We start from the raw sequence: 12,007 nt of genomic DNA, 5'->3' as shown, positions 1-12,007 counted from the left end.
AGCAGGAGCCGTGTGTTGCACAAGCCTGAGCTCTTCCTGGCAGCCTTTCTCTCCTCCAAGGGCCTGGCTTTGCAGGGCGTTGTCGCCGGAGATGAGGAAGGAGATGGGAGAGGGAAGCGCTGATGAGGAGACCTCACAGGTCACAGGTCTCCTGCTCCTGGCTTTGAGCAATACTGAGACCCAGGGGCAGGATCCTGTCCCACCGTGGGGCTGGCACATCCTTCCCAGGGCTCCTCCGAGCTGTGGCAGTCCTCCATTTCCACTCATACAAATGAATATAGGCACTATTAGTTTACTTTATCTATTTTCTATATAAGTATCTCTATAAGCTATTGAGTATACTTCTATTTTTTACTCATCACAGTGCTAAATGAGCATTTTGCCTCTCTCTCTGATATTTCAGTTTTATATTATTGGTTTTCAGAGGCTGTATTATACTGAAAGAGGCTTGAAGTTAAAAGCAGACATGAGAAGAAAGCAACCAAAAAAATAAAAATAAAATATAGAAGGAGCTTTTGAGCAGCAGAGTGCCCTGGATGAGCTTTGGGTCACCCAGGGAGTGCGCATAGCAGACGGTTTATAATATTGCTGCGGTCCCTGGCTTGTATCTGGGTTGTATCACCCACGTTCAGGCAGGCAGCGAGGTCAGACCTCGGCATCACAGCTGAGACTCCTGCCTGCATCTGCCTACATCTGCCTCCTGCGTATCTCCATCGCACTGGTGCGGCGGTCGCCACCCCGAGCCGGCGAAGCACCATCCTTCCCAAAAACGGGAGGATTTTCACCCAAAAAGGGGACAAAGCTCGGCTCCCCTCAATCCCCCTTTTCTCCTGTTGCAGCCTCAGGTGCCTAAATACGCTGGCAGAGCTCGCCGTGCGCGCGCGCGGGGGGAAGCGGTCCTGTATCCGAACAGCATCTCCCAGCATCATTCTTTTATAAAATGGGGCTTTTCATGGGGAGAAAGTAATGAATGAGTTTTAAGCATGCCCAGAAATGTGATGTTTCGAGACGTCATCTGCAGAATACATTTATTTTAGGTGCCCTCCACCCTTTCCCCCCACCCTGCTTTATTTTAACAATGCTGTAATTTTCTATTATAAAATGGGATTTTTCTGTTTAACTCCATGTAGGCCGTTCAGCATTTGCATGCGTGTGTGCATGCACTGGTGACATTTGTCACCAGCAGATGCTATTTTTAGGCCTGTTATTCTTGAGGACCCCACCCTTGGCTTGGGGAGGGGACGGGGGGAGCGCAGGAGGAGGGAGAGGAGGGAGGGGGAGGAAGGAAAACGTCAGCCTCAGCACACTTCCAGCCTCTGGCCATCAAGCTCCCCGGGGGCATGGGAACCATAAGGTCATTTCTCAGGCTCGCTGAGCTCCCGAGCTGTCAAACCACCCTGCGAGTTAAAAAAATGCAAATGTATGCAAATGAATGGGCTGTTTCTCTAACTCTCCCCCCCTCCATTTAAATGACATGAATCACCTTCAATTTTGCCAGCATCCTGTAAAGTTATCAGCTTGCCTAAGTGCTTCGGTTAACAGAACCGCATCTCGAGAGGACCAGGAGGGGAAAAGAAAGGAAAAGGAGTCCATTTCCACCAAAAGGAGCTGTACATCGTTTTAGTTTATAATCACATACCCCCTGATCTCCTAATTCCATTTTTTTTTTCGCTTTCTTGCTGCCGAGTGAATAATCCACAAATTAGGGAGGATGGAGTTTAGTGTCCGGAAAAAACCTCTATAAAAACCATCGTCAGGGCAGTCTAATATTCTGCTTTTCTGATCGTTTGCGCTTAGGGTGATGTGGCAATAAAAGACCAAAATAGATTCGTAGGAAGACACATTCCTTCATGCAAGGAGCTCCTTTAACACTAATGCTCCTTCCAAACAAAAATAAATGAGTAGAAGATAAATACAGCAATAGAAATTTAATTGCTCGTGCTTATTATTAAGGATACAAAGCCCTAAAAGGGAAGTTGTCTTTTCCTCCCTGGCTCAGGGGTTATTTATTATCTTACACTCCACTTGAAGAACGCCTCAGATTTACTTTCATTTATCGGCCATTTTCAAGGAAGATTTGATATGGAGCCGGTCGGGCTGGTAGAGGAGCGTAGCTAGTTAACACGGTTAAGCACAGCACACTGTAATGAATCAATTTGTTTCAGACAACAGACATAATTAGCGTGGAGCTAATGGGCATACCGCGGGCTGCGGGGCTGGAGCATCGTCCCTCAGCCGAAAATGTCGGGGCTGGAGCTGAGGGGGGCTCGGAGGGGTGTAATTCCCAGTTCCTCTCCCCATCTCTGGACATAGGGAGGTGGCTGGAGAGGGCTTCCCGCGGTGGGGGCTGCCCTCCAGCCCCCCGCGAGGTTTCGCTAGCTCAGGGACACCTTGTCCCCCGTCCCGGCGTTGCTCCCACCAGGCTGGTGGTCCGTAACCCTTCCCCGGGGTGTGCTCCATCGAGGTTGCACCGTCTTCCCAAGGCCTTCGCTCGCCGGCTCCCACGCGGCGAGTGTTTGGCAGCGCTGATGAGGTGTGGGGGAGATATCTGCAAGGTCTCGGCTGGAGATTGACCCTGCGGAGGGAGGAGAAGGGAGACGGCGTTCCTCTTCCCACGGGAATGTTTGCTGCAGAGTCCGATCCCCTCTGCGGCTCCCCAGCCTCCCCCAAGGGTCACTGGCTTGCCGACCAAGGTGAAGCAAGGATTTCCCTGGACAACCTCCATCAGACCAGGCTCTTTCCATCCCCAAAGGATGGAGGCAGGTAGTAGGGTGGAAGCCAGCCCCTCACCATGAGGTAGACCAGGTCCCCACAGCTGGTGGGAAGGAAGTTTGGAGTCAGCGCAGCCAGAAACCAAGCAGGGAAGGACACCCAGGACGTGGCGACGGATCCCAGGAGAGATGTGGAGGTGGTGCAGGTGGGATTGGGAACCTGCCTGATGGTCTCAGCCTTGCGGAAGGGGCTGGAGTGGGGCTGCAGTTTTACTTACGTGTACCCTGGGCTCTCTCGGAGATTAACCGCTCGGCTGCGAACCGAGTGTCTGCCTGCAGTGGGGCCACGAGCCGGGGCTCGTAGAAGTGACACTGCATGAACACATGCTCTGTGTCCTAGGGGTTTCCAAAGAGTTAGTGTATTCAAAGTTATTCTGGCTGTTTGATGTATTCTGTGTGTGATGGGATTAATGTATTCGTTGCCTGCTGGAGGAAGTCGCTCTCCTTTCCTGGGATTTCTCATGTGGAAGGGCTGCAGGAGCCATGTGAAAGAGGAAACATCTTACAGATAAAAAAATGGCAAAAAAATTAGGTTTTCCTTTTGGGTGTGGGCTTTTTGCTTCCGAATTTCCCTTTGAAGCTGGAGCTGCTCTAGCAGGGGAAGGTGTCTGCCAGATGCACAGGGCATTTGATACCGTGCTAACAAGTCCAAACAGGATTGGGAATGGAGCAAGCTCAGCTCATGGATGAAGATAGCAGACAGCCATCTGCCTCTGGCCAGGCCCTTGCTCCCTGGTTGTGTTTCTTGGAGCGTTTACTGTGACACACAGCTCCTTGCTTGCCTCCCCCATTCCCAGATCCCTCGGGAAGACATCCCTATGCGGGTTGTCCACATGCTGAGGTGACATGGGATAGCTTCCAGGCGTGAAGTAGCAGGAGGACACGGAACTGGAGACCTGCTGCCCCATAAGGACTGCTCTCCTGCTGCAGCAAACAGCCACGACCAGCAGTCCCTCCTATTTGGGACGCCCAGTTGTACCAGTCCCAAAAAACAATTGCGTAGATGAGATGGGCGCTCCCTGGCTCGTCTTGTTGAAGTGGTGTCGGTGCCGGCGCTTGGCAGTGTGAAACAATACAGCATCACCCTTTTCCCACATAGCTCCTGGCAGGGCAAATCCAACGTGTGCCTGGAAAGATGTTGGCTCTGGGAGGATGTGGAAGAAACGTGATGGGGAGGGAGTCATTGCGCAAGGTTCTTGGGGGAGGGAAAGAGACGAGGGAGCTTGTGGTGGTTATGAAAAGGTGAATAGGGTGGGAACCGAGAAGAGATGGATGGAGACAAAGAAGGAGACAAAGCGATGTGGAGGGAAGCAGAGGTTAAATCACAGAGGACCTGGAAGGAGTTAAAGGTGACACAGACATGCACTGGGGCAGCGCAAGCAGGAGGTGATTACAGAGGTCCAAGTGGGTTAGGGGAGAGGAGGACATTGAGAGAAGGCAGGGTCATTTTGGTGTTACTGATTGGGAACCCCCTGCTAATTCCCTACTGTCTGTGTTTTGTCCTAGGGCACTAAATGAGAATATGGCCAATGGCATTGAAGATCTTATCGGGATCCCATTCCCGAACCACAGCAGTGAAGTCTTATGTGGTTTAAATGAGCAGCGGCATGACGGTCTCCTCTGCGATGTCATCCTCATTGTACAGGACCAGGAGTACCGGACCCATCGGTCCGTCCTTGCTGCCTGCAGCAAGTACTTCAAAAAACTCTTCACTACCGGCACTTTAACAGACCAGCCCTATGTTTACGAGATTGACTTTGTCAAGCCTGAAGCACTTTCTGCCATCCTCGAGTTTGCCTACACCTCAACCCTCACCATCACCACCTCAAATGTCAAGCACATCCTCAGCGCTGCCAAGATGCTGGAGATCCAGTGCATTATCAATGTATGCCTTGAAATCATGGAGCCCGGCAGAGAGGCGGAAGAGGAAGATGACAAAGAGGACGAAGACGATGACGAAGACGAAGATGAAGATGAGGAGGAAGAGGAGGAGGAGGAAGAAGTGGAAGATTTTGTCAATCAGGAGAACCTAACCGATGTCCAAGAAGTAAGCTGTCACCAAAGCCCTTCTAAGTCTGATCTTACCGAAGAAGCATATACAGAAGCACCTAAAGACTTTCCAAATCACTACCCAGCCAATAACTCCTCTGGACACTTGGGTGTGATACGAGACTTCTCCATCGAGTCCTTGCTAAGGGAAAACTTGTACCCTAAGACGAACATCCCAGAAAGGAGGCCAGCTCTCTCTCCTTTTGCCCCTAGCTTCTTCCCTCATCTATGGAACGGCGATTTTAGCTCCTTCTCCCAGCTCGAGGACCCGCAAGTAGACAACGGCCCCTTGGACCTGGTGATCAAAAAGAGGAAGATCAAGGAAGAGGAGGAGAAGGAAGACCTGCCTCCGCCTCCTTTCCCTAATGACTTCTTCAAGGACATGTTTGCCAACACCCCACCAGCTCCCTTAGGGCATATTAAGGCAGAGACTGACTATAGCGCTTATCTCAATTTCCTAAGCGCTACCCAGTTTGGAGGAGTTTTTCCCCCATGGCCCCTGGAGGAAGAGAGGAAGATAAAGCCCAAGGCGTCCCAGCAATGTCCCATCTGTAACAAAGTCATCATGGGAGCCGGCAAGCTGCCCAGGCACATGAGGACCCACACGGGAGAGAAGCCGTATATGTGCAATATCTGTGAAGTCCGCTTTACCAGGTGCGCGTTGGTTGCCTCTGCCGTGTGTGACCGTGCGCGGGGAGGGTGGTGGTGGTGGTTGGAGGGGCCACGTCATGACCCATGGCGGATTCCTAAGCTAAACATCTCTTTTTCCCCAAAAAAGTAGCAAAGAAAGCAGGGCATGAGGTCTGTCCCTTCGGGAAAAAAGGGAGGAAGGGAGGGTGGAGGAAGAAAATGAACCTACTGATTTTGGTGGGTTGCGGATCACATCCACAACTCACTGGATCCATCTCCTCACTGGACAAAAGCTTAAATAAGTAACGGGATATTTTCAACCCCACCATAGTTCACCACAGTTGGACCAGAGGGAGCTGGAAAACATGGTCGAACAGCCAAGGAGGCTTCATCTCTAATGCGCTGGGAGATGCGTTGAGTTGGGAGGGCCATTTAACTGCAGGATGTAATTAGTTTGGGTTTGCACATTTTGGCATCAGTGTAGACCACAACCAAGTTGCACATGTTTAGACATGACAGTGTCTGGGCTTTCTGAGGCTGTGAGCGGCCCTAATTATGATACGTTAGTAGCGAGGTGGGTGTCTGTCTCTTTTCTCAGGTAACAAGCGATAGGATGAGAGGAGACGGCCACAAGTTGCGCCAGGGGAGGGTTAGATTGGATATTAGGAAAAATTTCTTCACCAAAAGGGCTGTCAAGCACTGGAACAGGCTGCCCAGGGAAGTGGTGGAGTCACCATCCCTGAAGGTATTTAAAAGACGTGTAGATGCGGCGCTTGGGGACATGGTTTAGTGGTGGACTTGGCAGTGTTAGGTTAACAGCTGGACTTGATGATCTTAAAGGTCTTTTCCAACCTAAATGATTCTATGATTCTGTGATTCATCACCCCAAACATTGACCGCCCAAGAGCCTGGCACCTCGGCTGCCTCCATGGTCAGTGGAAAATTGATCAGCACCCTCAGAGAGGTGGATGGGGAAAGGGGATGAGCGAAGGTGTCATCCCTGACCACAAAGACAACCAGCGGGGCTTAGCTAAGGCAACTAACTTTTAGGTATCTCAAGTTAGGTGAGACCAGCCCCAACACGGGCGGCTCCAAGGCAGGAACGACCGGCCAGATCCATCCTTCGTACCGGTTCCCAGCCTTTGCACCTCTCTTCACCCCAGCAGACCCCTCGATGGTAATAAATTGGAGCAGGCTATGCAAATCTAATGGTACAGCTTGCAACCCTGCTCTGAAAAGCTGGGCAAATTTAATCGGTGAGCAGAGACAAACAGATTCCTGGACCTGCTCTTGCTGGGTATAATTAATATCTAATGAGTACAATCTTTACCAGAATAATAAAGCTTTCTGACAAGAGCGTGGTATTTCAGCTCCTGGCTGCGTGTGAGAGAGCGAGCCCTATTAGGCTGGGGCGAGCAAACCAGAGGAAAATAATATGCACAGTAGGCAAAGGCGAGCTCCTGACAATGGCCGGACACCTGGGGTGCTCCCGCATTCAGCCTGTCTTTTCTTCTCCCGTCCCTGTGATAATATTCGAGTGGAAGTTATGCAGATGATGAGGATTTGACCTGAAAATAAATTTCCATGCTCCCCTCCATTAACACAGCAGACACCGTATTATAATGCGGGGAGCATCATGCCTCGGGCGGGCGTATGCGACGTGAGCCGGCTCACCCTGGTATTTGCAGGGGAAAGGCCACTGCCTGGTGCTAATTCCTGCCTGCAGGAATTTGGATCCGGCTCCTGCTGGTGCTGCATCCCTAGGTTAGCGCTGGGTCGTCACCTCCGGACAGGCGGGCTCTGCTGGGAGGAGCGGGATGGGTTCCAGCCTGGTGAGGTGGCTGCATCCCGGGCTGGAGGGATGACCTGGCCAGCCCCATCCTGCGGTCCCCATCGCTCTCCTGGGTGTGATGCTGTGGGTGCTAATTGCTGACGAGGAGATAGCTTGGCTTGACCCGTCACCGACACCGACACCTTCCCCGTCATGGGAATAATAGAGCTGAGCCCTCCCAGAGGGCTCCCAAAGTCCTTTACAAGCAAGGGCAGCATCGTTTGGGGAAACTGAGGCACGGAGCGATGTTGGTACTGACTCACAGTCACTGCCAAGGTTAGTAGGAGGGTTCAGGTGGGAACTCAGGTATCCTGACCCCTAATCCAGACAGGTTAAATCAGCATCTTGGAGGTTAAAAGCTCCACGCAGAGATGGTCTAGCGTGGCCCGTTACTAACACTTGTTAAACCCAACAGCTTCCACATCCCCCGTATGCTCAACAGCTTCTAAATACAAAGCACAAGGGTAGGAGGGCTTTAACCCAAGAAAATAATCACAAAGAAAATCGGGACTAACCCAACGGTACAGCCTCCCATCATCATTCACAAAACGAAGCTGTTCGTTTGGGTCACCCCGCACAGGGCTGAAGGCTGGCGGGTTTCTTCCTTCTTTAACACCCTGAGCAAAGTGGAAATTTCAAAACATCGGTTTATTTTTAAATGTATTTGGAAGTATTTTGAATAGCCCACAGCTGTCTGGTTTTGTTTTGGGGGATTTTTTGGGCCGTTTTCAGCATTACTCTAATGTGAGAGCTCTCCTTCAGGGGAAAGTGTATTTAAGCGGAGTGATTGAGATGTAGAAGGAAGATTTCTGCCAGGATTTCCTGAACGCCACCACTTGCATTACGTCTTTTGCTCTCGGGGGGCAATCTTATGCATCCCGAAATCATCGGACTTGCACCCACGGCAGTGAGCGGTGCCTGTGCCGGGGAGGTGCGAGCCCAGACGGTCCCCCTTGGGGTCCCCTGGGAATGGCGGTGCAGGGAAGCAGAGGTTCCCAAATGGAATTTCTGAATGAATCAGTCCTTTGCGTTATTTCTGCACTCGAGGAACTGCGGAGGAGCAAATTTGCTGGGGGAAACGGAGAAAATATATTTTCCTGGGCGGGGAGTCCCCCAGCCTCCCCATCAGATCCCTTCCCCTTCGCATCAGTGGGATCCCGCATCCCACGGCAAGGACCCCACGTGAACCTGGATCTGCCCCTCCCGACTCCCAGGGACATCTGATCGCAGGAAGCAGGACTTCATTTAATAGCTCATTAATTTTTTTCCTTAAACAAAGGCTGCTCGGCTTCTAGTCTGCTGTTTCACCCTGCTAAAACGCTGGAGAAAACTGCAAATATTTCAGCTTTTCCACCAAGCCAACCCCGGAGTGCTCAAGGAGAAACTGTTCCAGCCAGAAAGGTTAACATTATTTGTTCCTATTATTTGTGTTGTGACAGCTCGCAGAGCCCTAATCGCTCTCCTAATGCAATTGCATTAAGGTTATTCACACACACGGAGCGCGGTTCTCCTTCGGAGAGCCTGGGAGCCGAGCTCCCATCTCGCAAAGCCTGCGTTTCCCATGCCGTATCCTCCCCTGGGTGCCTCATCGCAGCCGGAGCATCTCGCCCGCCTAACCTCTGAGCTTCTCCAGGTAGAGCCATAAAACCTCTCTTCCATCCCACGGAGATGCTGCCGGGGCAGGGAGGATTGAGTTTCTCCCCGTCTGCTGCCAGAAATGGGTAATAGCCTGAAAAAATCTTTGCCTATATTTACATTATACAGTCCTGGCACGCTGCATGTTTATTAGGAAAAGCGATCCTGCTAGGTTAAACGTTACATATATATAGGTTTAAATTATATTATAGGTGGGGCTGGTAGCTCTGCTTTTTATTAACATTTCCCGACACTTCGCATTACGAGCCCCTGCGTTCGTCCGTTACGACTTCGCTGCGCGTTATCCGTTTGGGATGAACTTGTCCACGCTGCTTCGTCTGCTGCTGAGAACTGATTTCAGCCCTTTCGGGGGAAACGCGCCCTCCTTAAAATCTTGGGATAACAGCATCTTGGAAAATTTCAGAGCGGGAAGTTGGGATCTGGCCCTGGGCTTGGCATGGGGACCGAGAGATTTTTTTTTTCTGTCTCCCTAAAAATCTACATGAGTTGTAAACCTTGTGCGAGCTCGTTACAACCTCCATACAGGCAGGAAGCATCTCCACTACCTGCACGGCCGCTGCAGATGCGGGACCAGGCTGCGATCGGTTTCCCGAAGGCAGTAAAGCATCATCTGGTGAAGAAGCGACCCTCCTGCTAGGGATACTTCTCTGCATCCTTGATCCCAAGGGACGGTTTGCAGGGATGCCCATCCCAGGGCTGCACTCCTCGCGGCATGGCCGACACCGGTGTGCTGCCGGTCACGTCACCGAAAACTATTTCAAGATGCACACGGGCAGGGTGGCAGAAATTAGTGCAAAGGCAGCGTCTTGCAAGTTTTGAGGGCTTGACCTGCCAGCATAAACAGATTTTTTGGGTGGTTTTTGCTTTTTCTTTTTTGCATGCTCACATATTTTACAGATAATAATGACATGACTCCATATAGTCTACATATTCTTAGCCACATTGCTAACGTCTTGGAGGGAACATACTGAAAGCATTTCGGAAAACAATATGAATTCTCCCGCTTTGCTGTTCACTTACTTGAACTCCGCTGGTGCAACCTAGGCAGCGCGCTCGGCTCAGTTCAGCCACGATCAGCTCCGCTTTTTATAATCGTATGCCTTAGCTGTGATTTTTGTAGACTGCAGAAGGAAACGCTTATTTATTGGGGGAAAAAAATGGTGATTGGACTGCCAGCTTGGGAAAATATTCTTGCTTTTTAGATGTTCGCCTTAAAAAAAACAAAAAAACTATATTTGTAAATAAATGGGATGGGTATTATGCTGTCCCAAGGCTGTATTTAAAAACCTTCTCCAAAATGCGTGTGAGGCTGGACGTGTGCTGGCCTTGGAGAACATGGCAGGGAAGGACAGCGGGTGCAGAGCGCCCGGGCGCTGCCTTGCACCTCTGCCTGCCTCACCCTGTGCGATGCTCCCGCTTCAAATGAAAGCTCCTGAGACACCCAGTGGTCAGTGCAAGGATAAAAGGAAAAGAAAATTAGCTCCAAGAGGGACTTCATTTAAGCAGTATTGACCCGCATTGCCAGGTTCTCAAAACTCAACTAGTTTCCTTATTTCCAGGCAGGAGTATGGCTGTACTTAATTTAGATATTCCCATATGGTTTTTGGATTTATTCCAGAGGTTTTTTTCCTCCAATTTAGGCTGTTTTGAACTCTCTGGGATGGGCTGCAAACTCCTGATCTGGAGGGCTGGGTGTGTGCGATGTTTAGGCGCTGTCGCCCCGGGAAGGAGGAGGCAGATGCAAACGCCAGCCTGCGAGAGCATCCATACATTAGGGGAAACCCCGGGATGAGCTCCCCCCACCTTCCCATCGCCTTTCCCTTTCCTGATCCAAGGAGCAATCCCAACCGCATCCCTTCCAGCCCACGTCGCTTGACCAAGAGCCTTTTCTTTTGCAGGCAGGACAAGCTCAAAATCCACATGCGGAAGCACACGGGGGAGCGGCCGTACCTGTGCATCCACTGCAACGCCAAATTTGTGCACAACTACGACCTGAAGAACCACATGCGCATCCATACGGGCGTCCGGCCCTACCAGTGCGAGTTCTGCTACAAGAGCTTCACCCGCTCCGACCACCTCCATCGCCACATCAAACGCCAGAGCTGCCGGATCGCGCGACCCCGGCGAGGACGCAAGCCGGCGGCGTGGAGGGCGGCCGGTTTGCTCTTCGCTCCCGGCGGCCCGCCTGTGGAGAAGAGCTTCGTGATGCCGCCGACGTTGGAGGAGATGAGCGGCCACCTCGGCGGCGCGGCCATGTGCCTTCCCGGCCCCAGCCCCAAGCACTTTTTGAGCGGGGCTAAGACCTCCTTCAGCCTGCAGGAGCTGGAGAGCCAGTTTGAAGAAACCCAGATGAAGCTCTTCAGGCGAGCCCAGCTGGACATGGAGAGGAACGCGGGCATCTTCGCCTTCGCCCTGGGCCATAACGAAAACCTCGCTGCCCAACCCTTCTTCCCCCTCCCCGATCCTTGGAGCACGGGCTTCAGCGGCTTGGCGGGGCTCGGCCACGTGGCTCCCATCTCGGAGGCGAGCAACTAAACCCGCGCCCGGTCCCACCATGGGTCCGTTCCCTTCCCAACAGGGTGACCAGCTCCCTCGGGGTCTCCGCCTGCCCTTTCGCATCGTCTGGCTCCCAAGAAGCTCTTCGTCCCCTCGCTGCCATGGCCTGCCGTGGGGCTTGGGGCACGGGGCCATCCCCGGGCGAGCGGGTGGGTGGGCAGGTGCTGCGCCCCGTGGCCACCGGCACTTTAGACTCTGCGATGCACTTGGTTTTGGGGCCATGAGGCACTTGCTGCCCCATCCAGCCACCCACCGCTCGTGGCTCCGTCTGGGAAGACCAGGCCAGGACTGCTGCTCTCTTCAACGCTCCCGAAAATGTCACTTGCCTTAGTCCAGGGCATGGCCATCACCATGAGATGGCTCTTCTGGGGGAGACGTTCCCCATTTTCCACCCGTGGGGCCTGCTGGACACCGACAAGCTGTCCAGACTTGGTTTTGATATGTTACATTCCTTGGCCCTTTTGGTCAAAAGGACTTTTTTTTTTTTTTTTTTAAATTAATTCCCATGTCTGGC

The 12,007-nt window shown here is 52.0% G+C and overlaps 1 protein-coding gene across 1 annotated transcript in view; it reads left to right on the top strand.

Moving 5' to 3' along the window:
- Nucleotides 1–11,599, top strand: part of ZBTB7C (zinc finger and BTB domain containing 7C) — a 142,482-nt gene extending 130,883 nt beyond the window's left edge. Inside the window, exons 2-3 of the mRNA XM_050913316.1 lie at nt 4,278–5,474; nt 10,836–11,599. Of these exons, the coding sequence (XP_050769273.1) occupies nt 4,294–5,474; nt 10,836–11,472 (1,818 nt within the window). The 5' untranslated portion in view covers nt 4,278–4,293 and the 3' untranslated portion in view covers nt 11,473–11,599. The remainder of the gene's footprint in view (nt 1–4,277; nt 5,475–10,835) is intronic.
- Nucleotides 11,600–12,007: the final 408 nt, after the last annotated feature.

The sequence above is a fragment of the Gymnogyps californianus genome, chromosome Z (genome assembly GCF_018139145.2).
Source record: "Gymnogyps californianus isolate 813 chromosome Z, ASM1813914v2, whole genome shotgun sequence".
NCBI lineage: Eukaryota > Metazoa > Chordata > Aves > Accipitriformes > Cathartidae > Gymnogyps > Gymnogyps californianus.
This window is presented reverse-complemented; position numbering and strand designations above follow the sequence as displayed.